This window comes from Oratosquilla oratoria, chromosome 6 (assembly GCF_046742065.1).
Source record: "Oratosquilla oratoria isolate Oo_2021 chromosome 6, ASM4674206v1, whole genome shotgun sequence".
Classification (NCBI taxonomy): Eukaryota; Metazoa; Arthropoda; class Malacostraca; order Stomatopoda; family Squillidae; genus Oratosquilla; species Oratosquilla oratoria.
The window spans coordinates 38,688,839-38,709,155 of record NC_134782.1 but is presented as its reverse complement, the minus strand read 5'-3'; the positions used below and the strand labels follow the sequence as shown (position 1 = coordinate 38,709,155).

At 40.5% G+C, this 20,317-nt stretch overlaps 1 protein-coding gene across 1 annotated transcript; it reads left to right on the top strand.

Moving 5' to 3' along the window:
* The first annotated feature begins 3,425 nt into the window (after window positions 1-3,425).
* On the top strand, window positions 3,426-9,744 carry LOC143026423 (UDP-glycosyltransferase UGT5-like). The gene is made up of 6 exons (XM_076186764.1): window positions 3,426-3,674; window positions 3,800-4,033; window positions 7,657-7,821; window positions 8,331-8,550; window positions 8,810-9,029; window positions 9,329-9,744. The coding sequence occupies exons 1-6, from the start codon at window positions 3,426-3,428 to the stop codon at window positions 9,594-9,596; spliced, it is 1,356 nt and encodes a 451-aa protein (XP_076042879.1). The 3' UTR covers window positions 9,597-9,744.
* The last annotated feature ends 10,573 nt before the right edge of the window (window positions 9,745-20,317 follow it).

The following is a 20,317-nucleotide window of genomic DNA, read 5'->3' as shown; positions in this document are numbered from 1 at the left end:
AAATGCACAAGCCGAAATTAACATCCTCATATTTCTACTGCTCATACTTACTTCAGTAAAAATAATGACATATTTCTAGTTTTATCTTATGATTAGATTAACACCAGTTCTAACATATGGGTCAGACCGTATGGGTCAGAAACATGGACATTGACAGAAAGGCTGAAAAGTAAGATACAAGCAGCAGAGATGAGAGTACTGCGAATAATAAAAGGTGTAACAAGGTATGACAGAATAAGAAATGAAGAAATAAGAAGAGAGCTGGAAATAGAGCCAATATTAGAATATGTAGAGAAAAGCCAATTAAGATGGTTTGGCCACGTCATGAGGATGAATGAGCATCAGTACCCATAAAAATACTACCAGTGGCAGCCACAAGGAAAGCGTCCAACAGGAAGACCCAGGAAGAGATGGAGAGACGGTATCAGACAAGCCATAGAGTCAAGAGGAGGTGGAGAGAGTGCAGCTGTATGCTGATAGGGACTTGTGGAGGGACTTCGTGAGGCATCATCGCTGACAGGGTACCGCCCTACCTGGTGTGTGGTGGTGGTGATTAGATTAACAAAGCCTTATCACACACCAGTAATTAAAAATTATAAGATTCATGTTTTTAATTTTGAATACACTTGTGCAGCAATTAATGTTGTATGTTTTTAAAATATCGGTTTCCAAATTAGCTAAGTCACCCCTTTGCCTCGTGAAATCCGAGACAATTGAAAATTCTAGCGCTAATAGGAATCTACGAGCCTGACGGCGAAAGGTCCCATTTCTGGTTTGTCTCCTTCCCCTTCCCCTCCCCACATCTCCATCCTTCCATTACCCACGCAAGTGCCATGTTAGTCACAGAGCTACCGGGCAAGTGAGGGAGCGAAAGTAGCACAAGACGTACATTCAAGGAGCGCCGTTCCCAAGTAGGATATACGAGGAAATTGACCGTTGTGGTTGAAGGTACGGCAAATAGTTATTTCAAGCCTTGGTGAAAGACGTGCATAACCATTCCCAATGTCAATAATGATTATAATCTCCAGGGAGAGGGAGTGAGGAAAGTTCGATTCTAAACCATCCAATAGATGGCACATACACAACGCAAGTACTGAATGTAATCGCTATTGCTTTGTCGATCACCTGAAATTATCTCATCTGTTTTGTTTAGTAAATGTGAATGAACGACAGAACTCAAAGCAAATTCCAATAAGCCTTACATTGACTTCAAGTGCTACTGTTGTTGCTGTCATGGGCAGTAATTTAACAGGCCAACCTAAGGTAAGAATTTTTTCACATTCGTGTATGCATTGCTTACCTGTGTGCATGTTGACTCTGTGGTGATATTCTTAGGAAGTGAAAAAGCATGGCCTGCATACATAGTGTATGTTTACAACTTCCCCTTCCCAAAACAACACACGATTTGTAATGACAAACTACGACATCTCTCACACTCACGCGTGTATGCATGACGTAATATATTCATAGAATATCAACGTAACGTTTCAGATGAGACTTGTATTGATGGCTCTCCTGCCGATCCTATCTTCGGCATCACTGCCTCCTCCCGAAGGATCCTACAAGATCCTTTTCCTCCTTCCGTATACAACCAGGAGCCACAGGATTCTCCATAGGACCTTAGCAACAAATCTTGCCGATCGTGGGCATAAGGTTAGTCTCTCTCTTTCTCTCTCTGCCTATCATTCTCTCTTTCTCTCTCCTTTTTTTTTTTGTCTAGTTTTGTCTATCTCTCCTTGCCTCTCTCTACATGCCCTCCTGTCTCTGACTCTTTTTTGCCTACGTTTGTCTATATCTCCTTATCTCTCGTAATTTCTCACCCTCTTTCCTCCTTATTCTAGAGTGACTAGATGAACACCATATGAGGACGGAGCCTTTATTTGTACGACGTTTCGCTTATTACAGCTTTTTCAAGTACAAGTTGAGATACAAATGCTTGAGATTAAATAAGGGGAAAGGAGGGAACGGGGAGAGAAAAAGGGGGGGGAAGGAAGAGGAGGAGGAGGAGGAAGAGGAGGGTGGGGGGATAAGACACTGGGAAAGGATGAGAATGAAACCCAAACGTCCGTGGGCGAAATGTCCACAAAGGGTGGTTTAAATATTTAATATTTTGCTGGCCATGGGTATTAGGGGAATAATGTGAGGAGATATGTTAAACATGCCCCTGTTTTGTTCAATAGTGTTCGTTCCTTGAATGATTGCTGCTTCTAAACACTTCCTGCGGATTTTGTCTGGTTCCCGCATCAGCAGCTCTGCATTCTTCCAGTCCATAAGATGGTTTTCCTTGTTTCTATGTGTCACACATGCATTGGTGGTGACATCATGCCTGACGTCGTAACGGTGTTCACGTATTCGTGTATTCAGGTCGCGTGACGTTTCTCCGATGTAAACTTTATCACATCCTGAACACGGAATACGATAAATACCGGCTTTGGTGCCCGGTGTCTGGTTGTTGTGTGTTTCCGTCTTCGTGATGTCTTTTATTGTTCTGCTTGTCTGGCACACTATTTCCAAGTTGGTGGTTCTTAAAAGACGTGTCAGGTTGGTGGCAACGTCGTCGGTTGGCAACACGAGACGTCTAGTTGTGCTGTCCTGCTGCCTACGGCTTTCCCGAATCTTTTAGATAATTGCAAACAGCAGGCCGCTAAGATTCTTAAAAGACGTGTCAGGTTGGTAGCAACGTCGCCGGTTGGCAACACGAGACGTCTAGTTGTGCTGTCCTGCTGCCTACGGCTTTCCCGAATCTTTTAGATAATTGCAAACAGCAGGCCGCTAAGATTCGGGAAAGCCGTAGGCAGCAGGACAGCACAACTAGACGTCTCGTGTTGCCAACCGGCGACGTTGCCACCAACCTGACACGTCTTTTAAGAACCACCAACTTGGAAATAGTGTGCCAGACAAGCAGAACAATAAAAGACATCACGAAGACGGAAACACACAACAACCAGACACCGAGCACCAAAGCCGGTGTTTATCGTATTCCGTGTTCAGGATGTGATAAAGTTTACATCGGAGAAACGTCACGTGACATCATGCCTGACGTCGTAACGGTGTTCACGTATTCGTGTATTCAGGTCGCGTGACGTTTCTCTCCCCGTTCCCTCCTTTCCCCTTATTTAATCTCAAGCATTTGTATCTCAACTTGTACTTGAAAAAGCTGTAATAAGCGAAACGTCGTACAAATAAAGGCTCCGTCCTCATATGGTGTTTATCTAGTCAATCTTGTCGGCAGACTGCCACTTTTAAGCTTATTCTAGAGTGTTGTTTGAGTAATTGTGCAGGATGATACTTGGTATTTATTCTAGATTTTACACAGATCGCAATCTTGTCGGCAGACTGCCACTTTTAAGCTTATTCTAGAGTGTTGTTTGAGTAATTGTGCAGGATGATACTTGGTATTTATTCTAGATTTTACACAGATCGCAATGCTCACCAACCAGGCGCCATCTTCGAAACACCCAAACATATACGAATTCACGCACGGAATAAGAGAAACTGACTTTGACAGATTCAATGTTTTTGAATATCTCAAAGAAACGGAAGACAGTTTCACGCAACCTGCTTACGTCTTCGAAGCCCTTGCCAGGAACCTCTACCAGGTCCGGGAGGTCAAGGAAATATATAATAAAAGGAAGGAATTCGACCTTATCATCATAGATAGTTTCATCAACGACGTAAGTAACCACATATAAATTTACGAATCATGAATCATGCATTTGTTACGTATTGCATTCGTTCACGTTTATTTATTTCTTACTTATCATCTATTTCTTAGTTCTAAAGCGTCTTTCCTTGCTAGGTTGCTTATCCTTTCGTGCATGAAATGCCTTTCATCGTGCTCTGTGGGATGGGATTAGAGCCGATGCACAGTGCAGTCATGGGGAATGTCCTGAATCCAGCTTACACACCAAGCATGCAGTACCTGTGGAACCACCCCCTGAGCCTGATTCAAAGAACGTTCAATATCTTCGGAAGCATCCACTTCGGGTTCATCTATAAACACTGGGATCCTGTGCCAGTGGTTCAAACACAGGTTTGTATATTTTCCCGTTTACCTAAAGATGATGGCACACTAAGAACATAAAAATGAAGGAGACTGCAAGAAACCATGAGGCCTACACTAGTGACTAGGCAATCCCATGTCTATTTTCTTAAAACAACCGATAGTTTCAGCGCTCACTAAATGGTTACTAAGTCTATTTCATTCGTTGACCACCCTATTAGTAAACCAGTTCTTGCTTATTTCCTTCTTAAATAAAAAAGAATCCAATTTAAATCCATGACTGCGAGTCCTGCCCTGTTGTCTTAATACGATAACCTTGTTTTAGTCACCCCGCACTCTGCGTCTTTCCAGAGTGTAAGTTAAGGTGCCTAAGCCTCTCCTCGTAAGGTAAATTTTTGAGCCCATATATCATTTTGGTCATTCTTCTCTGTACTGATTCTAGTGAATTGATGTCCATTCTGTCGGACGGAGACCAAAACTGTACTGCATAGTCAAGGATGGGTCTAGTTTGATAATTACCTCCGCACTTCTATTCGCAACCGCCCTAGCAATGAAACGTAATGCTCTGTTAGCTTTATTCCTAGCGCTAATACACTGTTTCCTGGATTTAACGTCAGGACTCACTAGAACTCCTAAGTCTCTCTCGCACTCAGTTTCCTCTAAAAACGTGTTGTCTAAGCTATATCTGTATTCGGGGTTGTGTAGCTCTACGTTTAACACGCTGCACTTTGAGGTATTGAAGTCCATTTGCCATTTCACCGACCATGTGAACAATTTGTTAAGATCATCTTGCAAAATCTCGGCGTCGTCTCTTGACCTAATTAGGCGTCCTATTTTAGTGTCGTCCGCAAACTTTCTAACATCACTATTAATCCCATTGTCCAAGTCATTTATGTACATAATGAATAATAAGGGACCCAAAACCAAGCACTGGGGAACTCCACTAGAAACACTTAATTTATATTTTACACCATATATAGTGACCCACTGTTTTCCGTCACTGATCCAAGCTCTAATCCATTCTAACACTTTTCCTCCTATGCCATGAGCTATGATTTTATTTAGTAGTATCTGGTGGGGCACCTTGTCGACCGTTTTGCTAAAGTCAAGGTAAATAAAATCGTAACTGTCATTGTTATCTCACGCCTTATATACGTTAGAAGATTAGTTACACATGACTTAGCCTTGGAGAGATCATGCTGCGAGTCACAAATCGAATTATGTCTCCCGATGTGATCTCCGAGTCTATCAACTATTAATTAATTATTGATTCAAACATTTTACCTATAATAGATGCTAAACTGAATGGCCTGTAGCTGCATATAGACTGTTTATCCCTCTTTTTGAAAACAAGAACAACGTTTACTTGCCCCCAAGCAATAGGCACAAAACCAGTGTCTACCGACTTATTAAATACTTCTGTTAACTGGTCACAGATTTCAAATTTACACTCCTTAATTACTCTCGGAAATTTTTCGTCTAAACCCGGGGATTTTGTAGCTTTAAGTCCTTCAATCTATTTGACTACTTCTACCTTACTAATGCTGATATCTGATAGTCTATTTTTTTCATCCCCACTGAAAATCGGATCGCATTCAGGTATCTTAGCTAACCTCTCCTTAGTAAATACCGAGAGAAAATATTTGTTAAACTCCTCACTCATTTTTTCCTCCGATTCTATCAAGACATTTTCGTCGTTTTTAATTGGGCTTATCCTTTCCTTTTTGTTCTGTAGAGATGGAAGAAGCCATTTGTGTTGGATTCAGCTTGTCTGGCAACCTTAATTTTATAGTTACGTCTCGCCGTGCGCATGTTCTTCCAGTCTATCCATTTCGTTATATTTGGATCTAAGGTGTGTTTTCCCGTTTTTTATTATTATTTTTGCGTAAAGTCTCCTATTTTCCTTCAGATCTCATATTTCAGCCTGTCCGTCATCTATTTGGGTGGAGATTATATACAATAAGAAACTTATTATTGGCGTCCTATATAGACCTCTTAACCTTAGCATTGGGCAGATTGATCCCCTGATTCATGAAATTCGCAGGGCGTCCCAGTACAAAAACGATGTGATCAGGGGGATTTTAACTATAGAAACATTGACTGGGAAATTTTAGTAGGAGATCAGGAAGCGCAAAATTTCTTATAAGTGGTGCAGGATAATTTCCTAAAATAATAGGTTGAGTCCCTGGTTTTTATTTGATCTGATGCTTTAAAATGCGTCCCCCGGCAAAGTAATTGCTTTATTGTACTTTAATAGCAATGCAATTAAACTAGAATTTACCTCTGGACAAAGAGTAGGCTCTCTCCCAAATCTGTTTCTTCCTGAATTGAATAGATTGATGAAATTGGTGGTTCCCTCTCTTCAAGACTTTCGTTTAATTTCTTAATGGGTCTTGGACAGACTTGAAAACATCCTATTCGTGTACCTTTTCTTAAGACTATGTCTTTATTCAAAGTACTAATCACTGATATTTCTACCTGTTTACCCCTATTGTACTTTCTTCCCCCGAAAACTTTGAGATATTTGACTGCGAGGTAATAACCTCATGACGGAATTTTTTCGTGGCCATACCTTCAGTTGATAATGTCGATTTGAATTGACTGCTTCCCGTGTAGTCGTCTCTAACACGTACGGGTGCGCACCTCAATAACACATCAACTTTGTCCTTGTAGTCATCTTTCTCCTTCACTAGCTCGTCCTCGTACCAGCGTGGGGATTTGCGTGCACTGCGTGGTCCCGTATGTTGCTTGTAGTTTGTGCGGTGAATTTTATGTTGCACAGATTCTCTCCACACGTGTAAGCACGTATCTTGCACTAAATTCTTTAGACGTAGTCTTCTTTAGTAGCGTGCGTTGTGTTGCGTGCGTTGGGTTGCGTGCGCTATTCTTCGGAGACGGTTATTTTGTGCCAGACTCAAACCAATTTTCGCCCACCTTTACCCCTTTCGTCACTTTCTCCACTGTTAGTCCTGTCGACTCTTGTCGTCCTAATGGTCATCACTTATGGAAATATCAACTCTCTTCCTCTTAGTTATAATCTTATGTCTAGGAGAATTAAAGCTGAGAATTCTGGTGTACCTTTCTTCAGCTAATTCTTATACAGTGTGTTCCAAAGAAATCCCCCGAGAGTACGTATGCAAGATCCCACGTGAAATTTGCAGTGGTGTAGTGATTTCTTTAGTTCAATGATCTTTAAAGTTATTTTTAAGATCCTCCACAAAGGGCGTCATATTACAATCGTGAACCAACTGAATTTTCTTTTCCACCCTTTCACCAATCATTTTCGTTGTTACAAGTCTATATGGCAATGCTGTTTACTTAAGTAATCTCCAATCTCTTCATATCTCACTTAGGTTACAAAGAATACCATGTCAGCAATTCATTTGAGCCCCCGGCCATTGTTAAAAAAAAAAAATCTTTTATTACCTACACAAAACGGAAAGCGAACTTATGCAACTAACTCACATGCTCATTATACTGTTTTATAAACACCTAACCCATAAAATGAAACACCAATTTTCTATCCCTCTTTCTACCAGCTTTTCTACCAGCCTCTTACAGTATTACTTACTGGTATAACTTGCGAAACTGATTGCATCTACTAGTGCTTGATACCCATGTCATCTTCCTCCCTCACGCCTGTCTTTCTACAGATCAACAAACTTTTCCCCGATCTTCCATCACTATTGGAGCTGGAGAGGAACGTGAGTTTGACTTTGATCAACAGCCACTACAGTATAGACATGACTCAACCGCTCCTCCCGTCCCAGATCGAAGTAGGAGCCATGCACTGCCGGCCAGGGGAGGCTCTTCCTCAGGTAGGTCTTCCAAAGGCTCCTGGAATTGTATTTATCTATCTATATCCCGGGGACAAGTCAACTCACTGCAACGTCAACTCATTGTTCTTCAAGTCCATGCACTGCACATTTTTATTATAACATGATTAAAATATAATAAGAAAACAACAGTGATTTTGGTTAGGTTTGAATTTGATTAGATTAGGTTTGGGTTAGGTGTGGGTTTGTTTAGGTTAGGTTGAATTAGGTTAGGTTAGTGCAGTGTGTTATCATCACCTAGTGGAGTGAACTGACATCAAAGTGCAGCGAGAGTGCAGTGAGTTGGCGTTTCAGTGAGTTGACATGTAACCCTATATAGGAAGGGCCTCTATCCCCTTATGATTGAGGCAGCCAGCCAAAGCATGTACCCACTCCCACCCATTTCATTTCTATCCACCACCCATCGTTTCCCTCTCATCTTGGCGCCTCCTTATGTTAATACTGTTGTTTTAATGCCTTTTTTTATCGTAAATGTACATGGGCTGTTTCAGGACATTGCTCAATGGATAGAAGAAGCTGAATATGGCGTAATCTACTTTAATTTTGGGTCCATGCATAAAGGTGAGTTTCTGCCGACGAAGTACCGGAACATCATGATAGAGGCTTTCACCAAAATGAAAGAGAGAGTCATCTGGAAATTTGAGAAAGAACTAGAGGGTCTTCCTGACAACGTTATCATTCGCAAGTGGCTTCCGCAACAGGATATTTTAGGTTTGTTTTCATCGAAGTTTCACACGATTAGCAGTGGTTTTTTCTAATACTGTGACCTCCTAGGAACTCAAATTGTCTGTCTAAACAGCTCAATAATGAAACGACTCATATTTTTGTTTTTCTCACTGACTGTGATTCCCATCTCTCAGACAATCTGTTTGTCTAAACAACTTGACATTGAAGCTATTTACATTTGTTTTCTTGCTAAGACTGTGACTATTACCTCCAAGAGATTCACTTTGTATGTCTATTTAAACAGCTCACCCTAAAGTCAAGGTCTTCATTACTCATGGAGGACTGCTGAGCTCACAAGAAACTATATACCACAGCAAACCGGTTCTTGCAATCCCAATCTACTTCGACCAACCGAAAGTCGCGGCCAAACTCCAGAGGGCCGGGTTTGGCATCGCCCTCAATCTGAAGGAACTGACGGTGCCTCTTGTGGTTGACTCGCTGAACGAAATCATCAACAACCCCAAGTGAGAAACCTAGGTTACGAAGAACGTCATGTTTCTAAGCGAGAAATCTAGATGATATAGAACGACAATGTTCTAATTAAGGGAGAGAAGAGAATGTCAGATTTCTAAGGAAAACACCTAGATTACGAAGAACATCAGATTTCTAGTTAAAGGAGTGGGGGAGGTCAAATTTCTAGTTTATATACCTTGATAACATAGAATGTCACACTTTTGATTATATGGGAAGGGAATATCAATTTTATAGTTACCTGCCGATTCCTTAATAACTCTAGCATGTCTTTGGTCGTCTCCCCTTGCAGGTACGCAGAAGCTGTTGGGAAGGCATCTCTCATTCTTCGTGATCAGAAGGCGACGCCGATCGACCGCGCCGTCTGGTGGACAGAGTACGTGATTCGACACCGTGGGGCACCAGCCCTCCGGTCTACCGGGGCAGACCTCTCCTGGGTCGAGTATCTGTGTCTGGACGTCCTGGTTCTAGTCCACGTGGGAACCTTCACTCTCTTCTGGGTCTCGAAAAAGGTGCTGGCTCTGGCCTGCAGGGTCAACAAGAAAAAGAAAACGGAGTGAGGGAGGTAGAGAGAAAACAGAGGTGAAGAGAAAATGGAGAAACGGAGGTGAAAAGAAAACGGAATGACGGATGTGAAGAGAAAATGGGGAAACGGAAGTCGAAAGAGAACAGAACTGGAGAGAAAATGGATTAATAGAGGTGAAAAGAAAACGGAGTAACGAGGGCAAAAAAGAAAACGGAATACCGGAGGTAAAACAACAGAAAAAGAAAAAAAATGGAACAAAGGAAGTTAATTAAAAGACAACGGAACAGGGAAAGTTAACGGGAAAACAGAATAAAAAAAACGGAATAACGGGAATGAAGAGAAAACGGAATGACGGGGATGAAAAATAAAAAACGGAATAACGGAGGTGGAAAGAGAACATGAGCGAAAAAGAAAACGGAATTGCTGATTCTCTGAAGGGGCATTTAGACGGTCAAACGGTTTGACAAACCCGGTTTGTCAAACAAGTGTTTGAAGTGATGTTTGACCATGTGAATGGGGTATTTGGTTGTCAAACACGTTCGACAATCGTGTTTGACGACCATTCACACGTTCAAACATCACTGCAAACACTTGCCTGACAAACCGGGTTTGTCAAACTGTTCGACCGTGTAAATGACCCTTAAGTGTCTTTGGAACGGTGTGTTGTTTCGTTTAGATTTGAAATATCTTTCAATCAACATTGTTTCAAGTAAGGTATACTCTGCCAGCACTCCGCTCACAAAAATCACAGAACAAGTACTGGAAGAATTAAAAAAGAACAGCTATGTTTGCTATATTGTAGACCAGTGTTTCCCAAACTTTCCCAGTACGTGAGCATTTTCAGTAGTACCAAACACAGCATGGTCTCTACCTTTATAAGCCATCTGAAAACGTACCAATTCTTTATATCGCTGATACATTATCTTAAAATTCAAAAGATTAATCACAGCAGAGAGCAATCATTTTTTATTATTGTTTATTAATGTTTATCAAAAAGATGGATTTCATTATACATTTTAATGAGAAGGATGTGCTTACTTTTTTGATACAAGTAAATCAATACGAGGGTCTGTGTGGCTGAATGTACGTATAGTTGGACACAATGATCCCCAGAAAAAGGCTCATGACCTTTTTAGGGTCATAAGCAAGGCTTTCGACAAAGTCTCCAGAAACATTGTATCAAAAAAGATAATTGAAATAATGTATCCATGACAACGACAAGATGTGGTTAACCAACTTTATAGCAGGAAGACACTGCAGAGTAACACAAAACAAGCAAATATCGGGTACATAACGTCGATACAAGATTATACGTAGAAGAAATCTTAAGGTTACGAGAAATAGCCGGCGCTGACTAAATAGTTAAAAACAAATCGCCAGCTTTGTTGATATTATTTTTATAAGACAAAAAAAAAAATATTGGGTAAATAAATGTTCATTGAAATGCAGTGTCAAACTGTATTTACTGTAACTAATTACCCATTTCATTTTACTATCTTTTGTACGTCCAAATATTTGTATTTTAATAATAACTGAAAAAGAAAGTAGTTAATATTATCTGCTAAGGGTAAAAACTAAGCTTACTATATGTTTTTCATTACACAAAATTACCTTACATTCTTATATGTATAAAGAATTTCTATCAATATGCATAGTTACTGTAGTCACCCCTTTACCTTACTAGTTTTTTATGAAGCAAATAGGTAACAAGAGAACGTATGATACATATGAGGGATCGGAGTTCATATACATTTTTATATAATAATAATAACAGTAAGTTTATTTGGCAAAGAATCAATATACATGAAGAGCTGATAATGACAAGAACACATAGGTCGGAATAATAATTGCAATTGCCGAGAATAACACAAAAAAGCATGTAAGCTTATTTCCAGTGTGGTCCTCATTTATCATTAGCTTGTTTTTCTACACTAAGTTACTTAGACAACATACGTAGGGGGTTAAGGGGACCAGAGACAATCATGAGTAATACCAATCAGTACACATATGGCACAAACATTATTATAGTTTTGGTAATATTACTAAAATGTTCGAAACACGTAGGATATTGAGACCAAAACTTGAGCACCATCACAATAAGGAACATTGCATTATGCAACGGAACAACAAAATAATGCTAAAAGGTAAAAAAACAGTAAGAGTGAGTACCATATCAGAGTAGCACCATTAATGATATGCTACATTATTCTACAGCTGTATCAACATGTTTTAGTGAATGCTACATTTCAGCTAGGATCACCTATTAACTAATTCTAAATTTTACCTGTACTTCAGGACGGAATGGGTAATTAGTGTGAGCACTAGGAAGTAGTACATTATAACCTGAAGCACCAGAAGTAGGGTACAGGGGACCAGTACTCGTATGAGTACAACAACAAGGAGATCGAGGGAAAGGTCCAATTACCTTGTTGCCTGGTGCCCTGATTCACAAGGCTTGTATTATGGTCAGATCATAACTGTTCTCAGAACGTACCTGAGTCATATACCATACTATGACTAGCAAAACAAAGGTGGAAACCAATTTGTAACATCAAACATTGTTATACTAAACTAAACCTCTGAAGGACAAAAAGGGGAGGTCAGAACAGTTATGAGTGAACGCAGATTTGGATGGTATTACTCATGGAGTCAGGTACCGTAGTACATAAAATCAAGGCTGTTTAGTGCCCGATCTATGATTAAACATGGTTTATATATTATGAGTATATGTGTTTTTGGCAAAGTTTTTTTTGTCTATAACAAAGTCAAATGTGGATGAAATATTATGAAGTCGTTTACAATAAATAAATAAATAAATAAATTAAATAATAGATAAATAAAAACTTGAAAATAAAACAACTAATTGACATATACTAAAGTATATTGCTTGGACTTTTATTCAACTAAATAACGAGTGAATGAATAGATAATTACCTGGACTTTCTCTCTCTCTCTCTCTCTAACTACGAGCGTAATATATATCCTTGGGTGTCGCCTGTGTATCTATTGTACTACTGTACATTTGGGAGGATGAGAAAAGGTCACAGCAGGTCATGAGGAGGAGGAGTTCACGATAACTTGCGTGAGCTGGCATTTCTTGAGCCTCTCTTGAACTAGCAACGTGGAAAGGCCTTGGGTTTGTCCTGTCCACTCACGAACAACATCGGCGCGACATGACGTCAGGTCGCGCGTCTGGAGAGACCTCGGTGTTCGTATGCGAAGGTTTTTTCTTCGGCTTCAGGATTTTGTTACATGAGTAGAATTACTAAATAGTAATTCTATTAAGATTTTGATGATTCGCATAAAGAAAATATATGATCGTTTAGGGGGCACACCACCTGCGCCGTATAGTTTACTAAAAATATTGTCATTATTATTATTTTTAATCCCTATAGTGTAATTGCTTACTCGAGTGAAATTTATGTCCTGTTTTATGGTTATACTATACAGATTCAGACATGAACATATGTGAATACAGTTACGTGATTTTGGAAATATATAACTTAATGCTGAAAAAGATTTAATAATTTCTCTTTATACACAAAGAACAAATAATTATACGAGCAAACTTTGATGAACTAAAGGAGGCTACGATCTCACGAATATACGAAGACAGTTATTGTGTTGACTAGTATTACGAAAAACCGGTTCGTATAATTAGGTGGCAGAACTAAACTTTATTCATCTAGAACAGGTTCTTCATCAATCAAACCACCCTTCATCATATAAATAGAAATAAATAGTTTGATAACTGAAATGAGAAAATAAATGAATGAACGAATAGATAAATGAATACACTAAGAAATAAAAATATGTAAACAAACAAGTAAATGGATAAATACATAAATTGATAAATAGAATGAATTAATTATATTTAAGTATTCTATTTTGGCTAAGATTATTTATTTCAGATTAGATATTTTTTAACCATTTACTAAATTTCATTTTGATTAGTGGCAAAATGTTTGACTGAATATTCTTAGGTTTGATAAAGGAACTTAAAACCTATAGTCGTATGAATATTATAACATTAAATTTGAATTCACTATTGTATTTTGTCGACAATTTGGAATATTCATTATGTGTTAATTTTTCAAAATGAATTATTGAACAGTTGATGAAATAAAAAAAACAAAAGTCAATAACTAGTAAAGCGACATTTTAGTTTGGTTTTGTGGAGTTTGTAGATTATCAACCCTTTTGATGATATTTATGGTAAGGAATTATATCCACTTTCCTGTGCATGACAGATGTTGTTAAAATTCTTGTATCAGAGTATACGATTTTTTTCTTATACGACAGTGGCCATAGTTCCACATAATATTTATCACGGTATTGGATAACGTGTTGGATTCGTGATCGACAGTTATTGCCCTCCCAGATGAGAGCTCAGATCTCATATATACCCCGATCTATGGGTAATGATGTGATCTAACACATGCGCGCGCACACGCACACACACACGCGCGCGCACACACATACGCACCTCGTGTCTCTGTGGTTAGAGTTCTCGCCTGCCACTACGGCGGTACGGGTTGGACACCCGCCCAGGGCTGAAATAATTTCTGTATCAGTTCTCTGCGGGGTGTTACTCCAACTCTTGTGGGCGGGGAGTTGGGTTTGTGTGTGCGTGGAAGGTCACAGTATTACCCATAGATCGGTCATACGAGCTCTGAGCTCTCATCCGGGAGGTTAATAACTGTCGATCACGAGTCCAACACGTGATCCAAGACCTTGGTGAATCACACATATTAACTCCTTGCCCATCAGAGTTGGAGTGCCGGCGTGTAGTGCAGCGATGCTGAAATTATTTCAGTCCTGAACGTGACTCGAACTCGGATCACTGAATTAGCTAGCGGCCGAGAACGCACTTCACACCGTCATATAAATCTTAGTTAACTTAATCGGAATGAAAGTGGTCCTCTGGACAAGGCTAAACAACAGCATCGCATAAAGCATGGGAACACGCGAGGGAAATCAATGTCCTTCAGACCTGGAGTCAGCACAAAATGTCAGCTGTCTTATCAAGCAAGGCGTCAGGAGTACTGATCCTTAAGGGGATAATTATCACACTGGGCTATATTTCCTCCGACATCCTACCTCTAACCTCTACTTGAGTAACTAGAATATGACTTCGCATAAAGAAATCTAGACTTCTCTAAGAACATTTAGACAGTATGTCTAACATTCGTATAGATTTACAAATCTCTTAGTTCATCTTTCAGATATATATGGCGGAAAGATAATTTGATATCTGGAGATTTGAAAAATAAAATATCGTAACCGAAGTCGTCTTTACTCAAATGAACTCTCAACAATGCGATAGACAGAACCACAACAGAACTGAATAAAGAGAATTCCTCGCCGGTCACAGGTGTAAAAATAAGATCGAAAGAGGCTGAGGGTATCCCCAGACTTGATTAGAGTCGTCTGTTCAAGCACAGAGAAGGTAACCGTGGGTGGGGGGGGAGGAGAGGAAGGGAGGGGAGGACTTTGAGGCATCCCTTGACTGAATGAAACACCAAGACAGAAGACTATTTGTCAGAAGACAACGATCACCGACGTCTACTAGTGTTAAGAACGGCGAGGGATTAAAATGGGTTAGTAGCAACAAGAATACAAATATATATTACGTGATTCACCATGGTCTTGGATCACGTGTTGGACCCGTGATCGAAAGTTATTTACCCTACCGGAAGAGAGCTCAGAGCTCATATATGACCGATCTATGTGTAATACTGTGACCTTACACGCACACACACATCCCAATTCCCTGTCTACGAGAGTTGGAGTAACGACTCGCAGAGCAGCGATAGTGAAATTATTTCAGCCCTGGGCGGGATTCGAGACACACACATACACACAGAGACAGAGAGAGAGATTCACATTTGTCCCTCGAAGTCTGAGAAATTCTGATTAGTCGGGATTGGTGCATTGTGTCCCACGGCAGGACTTAAGTCGCTTTTCAGCTTTCCCTGTATATTCTATTCAATTGAAGGGTCGATCATCATTGTTGAGAAGGGGCTAAATATGCATAGTATCAGTGCTGTGTGCGTGTGTGTGTGTGTGTGTGTGTGTGTGTGTGTGTGTGTGTGTGTGTGTGTGTATGTGTGTGCGTGTGTGTGTGTATAAAGATAGTAGCAGACGGAATTCGTATATATAATATATATATATATATATATATATACACATATATATATACATATATATATATATATACATATATATATACATATATAATATATAATATATATATATATATATATATATATGTTTGAATATATGATCTATTACAGGACCACCGGCTTATCCACTGGTGAAGGAGGCAGTCTCTGTACCTCACCATGGTGCTGGCTTGATCAAGCTTGGTAAAATAGTTATGAGAACTGCCCAGCGTGCTTGAACGGCTCTTGTAGTTGCGAATGTGGTCTGAATCTGAAATCAGCGTAATCAATTCGATTACTGATCATATTAAGTGCTAACATCGAAACATTTCGCTGGTATACTCCGCCTTCGAAGTCCGCCGTTGCAGAGAAGGGATGGGAAGCTTTGGAACTATTACTCGAACACTTCCCCTGGCATCTCCCGGAGATCGAACACAACGCAACAGGTACGGAAGTGAAGACGACCGTACCAACTAGGTTTTGTCTCACCTTCCAATTTGTCAGGGGAACCAGCCCTGGGTAACTGCTCGCTGATGCGGCCGCCAGACAGAACGGGGACAGGACATGCCATTACAGACAGGAACTCCGACGAGAGCTCAGGCGCACAGGTCCCTCGGTGCCAGCTTGCCATTTTGAAGTTCCTCGGTCCGGGGTCAAAGTGGGTGGAACGCTGATGTCGAGCTTCCCACACCACGATGACGTCAAGTCGTCTGAAAGACTTTGGTCGTTTTCTCGATTCTAAAGGAATTCAATTACGAGTGGGTTTGTACTTAGTAAATAAATCATCTGGATATATCATATGTACTTATATGTTGAAGGAAAAATATGATGGAGTTGAATTAATTAATAAACATATTAAAGTAAAAGAATATCTTGCTATTGAAGCTAAATATTGGCTTGCTTACCGTATCGTTTTCTTAAATATTCGCACGTGTATATGACTAAAAACCTGTTTTATAAGCAATTGTGTTTCACAATTAATTGCAGCATAAGGTCTATTGTTCTATGGATTGGTCATACTTTTTTCACCTCTATTGAAATCGTGTATATTTAACAGAAAACCTTGTGGTTTTATAAGAGGTTGTTTTTCGTAATCGCTTGCAAGATGCTGTGTCTTGCTCAATGCATTGGGCAGTTTTCGTCAGTTCCATTGGAACTTCGTCTATTCATCTGAAAACGTATGTTCCTGAAATTACATAATTCCTTGATTGTGTGCCTTTTGTAAGATCGCAGGAATAGTCTCTTTTCACAATACTAAGGGCGATACAACTCTTAGTCATATATTAACTAAGAGAGGGTCAATTTTTTTTTTGCACATGGAATTTGATGAAAATGTTTTCTGTTTATTTCGAAAAGGATTGCAGTCAAGATTAATTTCAATTGTTTTCCTATCCCGAGTTTTAACAGGTCGAGCAGGGAGAGGAAGCAAAGGGGAAAAGGGAGGAGGGAAAGGAGGAGGGAAAGGAGAAGAGGGATTGGATAATGAGTAGAAAGGAGAAAAGGAAGGGGAAAGAGGAGGAGGAAGAGGAGGAGTGGAGGAGGAGGAGGAGTGGAGGAGGAGGAGGAGGAGAAAGGAAGGAGGAAGAAAAGAAGGAGAGGAAGGAGAAGAGGGATTAGATGATGAGGAGAAAGAGGAAAGAGGAAGAAGAAGAAGAGGAAGAGGAGGAGAAGAAGGAAAAGAGGGAATGGATGGTAAGTAGAAAGAAGAAAGAGGAAAGAAGGTGGAGGTAGAGGAGGAGGAAGGAAGGAAGGAGGAAGAGGAGAAGGAGGGGAAAGAGAAGAATGATTGGGTGGTGAAGAGACAAAACAAATAGGAAGTAGGAAGAAGAGGAGGAGGAAGGAAGGAGGAATGAAGGAGAAAGAGGAAGAGGAGGATAGGGAGAAGGAAGGAAGGAGGAAGAGGACAAACGTGAAATACGCCTCCCTTTTCTCCTCCTCCTCCTTTTTTCCACTTCCTCCTCCTCCTTCTCCTCTTTCACCTTTTCATTCTCCCATTCCCCCTCCTCCTCCTCTTCTTCCTTCTCCACCTCCTTTTTCCAAACCTCCTTCTCCTCCTCCTCTTCCTTCTGCATCTCCTCACCTCCTCCTCTTTTTTCTCTGCAACCGAAACACTCTACTTGGCCAGCGTTGTCAAGAAAGACGAGGCAAGTGGCAGTTACCAATCGCTACTGAATCATGGCTGTTTCACCTTGGTCTTTGGATCACGTGTTGGACTCGTAATCGACAGCTGTTTCCCTCCCGGAAGAGAGCTGTGCGTGTATGCGTGCGTGCGTGTCCAAATAAACGACTTTTTCTAATAAACTCCCCGTCCCTCAAGTAAAATGAACAGATAATAAAGAAATACAAATGTAGATAGATAAATTAATAAATAAGAATAAATAGATAAATAGAAAAATGGATGAAATGAGTAAATATATAGATAATAAACAAACAAAAAGATTAATAAATGAAAAAGATAAATAAACAAACAAATAGATAAACAAACTAAGAGATAAATAAACACAACAAACAAAGTCGACGAAATTCCTTTTCAGGCGAAGTCGACGATGATTCACGAGGGCTGCTCAAAGTCACGAAATATATTCTAGATTTCGTATTACTCATACCTCGCTGAACAAGTTTCGTAGTCGTTGTCCTGTTTCGTATAAAAAAGTCCCCTTCCCCCCAGTTCCCCTATCCCCCCCTCCACTTCCCCTATCCCTTCCCCCCACTTCCCTCCTCACCCCTTCTCTTCTTGGGTGTCGTGTCGATTTTCTCTCTCTTATCAGTTGCGGTAAATTTCACTGAACGCTCGGATATCAACCCCCTACAGATAATAATAAACTTTATATCCCCCTCCCCCCAAGCCCTGGTAACCCCCCCCCCCCATGATGGTTCTCATTTCATCAGCGAAATTAATCCATCTATCTCTATATCAAGGCCTTCTTCCACCTTATAAGGGGGCAGCCGAGTCAAGGCGCGCATCCACTCCCATCCACTATCCTTGTTTCCTTATCTTAGATCCTTGTGGGTGAAAAGGTCATCCCTGACTCCTGCCCGCTGCCCGGGTCACTTACATGACGTCACTTACATGACGTCACTTAGATGACGTCACTTACACGACGACCCTCCCCATCCACTCTCCCCGTCCCCTCATACGGATAGGGCTGATGAAGGATCACTGGGATGGTTTAGACACATGGAAAGAATGAGTGAAGGAAGATTAGCTAAAGAGGTGTGGAAGGTGAAGGTGGATGGAGTGAATTTAAGGGGACGACCGAGGATGAGATGGATGGATGGGGTGAAAGGGGCTTTGGGTAAGAGGGGAATGTCTGTTGAGGAAGGAAGGGAGAAGGCAGGGTACAGGGGCGGGTGGAGGGATTTCTCAGCAAAACTTATAATACTTGTTTTAGATTGATACTATATAATGCATTTGCGTATATGTTTGTATTCGTATATAACGTTAGAAATGTTGAAATATATTTAGAATATTGACCTATTTTTTCAATAATGAAAAAGTCATGGGAGCAACATATATTTCATTTTTTTAATTATAATTTCTTGACTAAAATTGCAAGACGACTTTGTCGATTCCATATCCCTCATGGGGCTCAGATAAATAAACAGACAAATGTAATTAATAAATAATATAAATAAGGGGGAATTGACAAATAGATATATGAATACCGTAATAATATAAACAAGGGGTGAAGTGTCTCCACCTGGTGTTTGTGTTTGCAATTATGCGTTATTCAATTGTTTTTCTTTATCGTGTTTATAACTCAGTGACTGTTGCAGCCTCCAGACCTAAATGAGATATCTCTATCGGAACAGTGATCCTACACGGAAAATTATATTTTCCAATGTTCTTCAAACACATGGAAATATATATATGTAGGGGAATCTGAAATATTCCGGTCGAAGAGCTCACCAAGTACATCCAGAAAAGTTGTTTCTTAACTGGTTTGGTGGGAAGGGAAGAGACCGTGACGACGACGACGAGAACAACGATAACGACGTTGACTTCAAGTCGCCGGGAAGCGCCGAGGAAGTTTACAAGTGAAGAATAGATTACATGATTCGCAATTGAGGGAAGCCGATAGAGATGGAATCATGCTCCCTAACGGACAGTAGGAATATTTAGATTACTGTGTCAGGGATGAGACCGTGAGGGATGCGTGGACATGTACTCGTTATTAATCGTCCTGACATCAGTTAGCCTTTCCTTCCTGTAGTAGGCAAACGGGAGAGGGATGGGGGATGGGGGATGGGGAGTGGGGTGGGGGGGGGGAGTATACCTCTCTGATATAAGTACTTGGCACTACAACCGGGATTCTTTTGATAAGATCTTTGTTGAAGAAGACATGTGCATGTTAATAAAGGCACTGAGTTCCTGCAGAGTTTCGCTTGGTCGCGCGCGCACCCACACCACACACACACACACACACACACACACACACACACACACACACACACACACACACACACACACACACACACACACACACATGCACACACAAACACATGCACACATACACGCATGCACACATATACACGCGTGGGAGCGTCAACATATAAACACTATGATGAAATAGTCTAATAGATAAACATA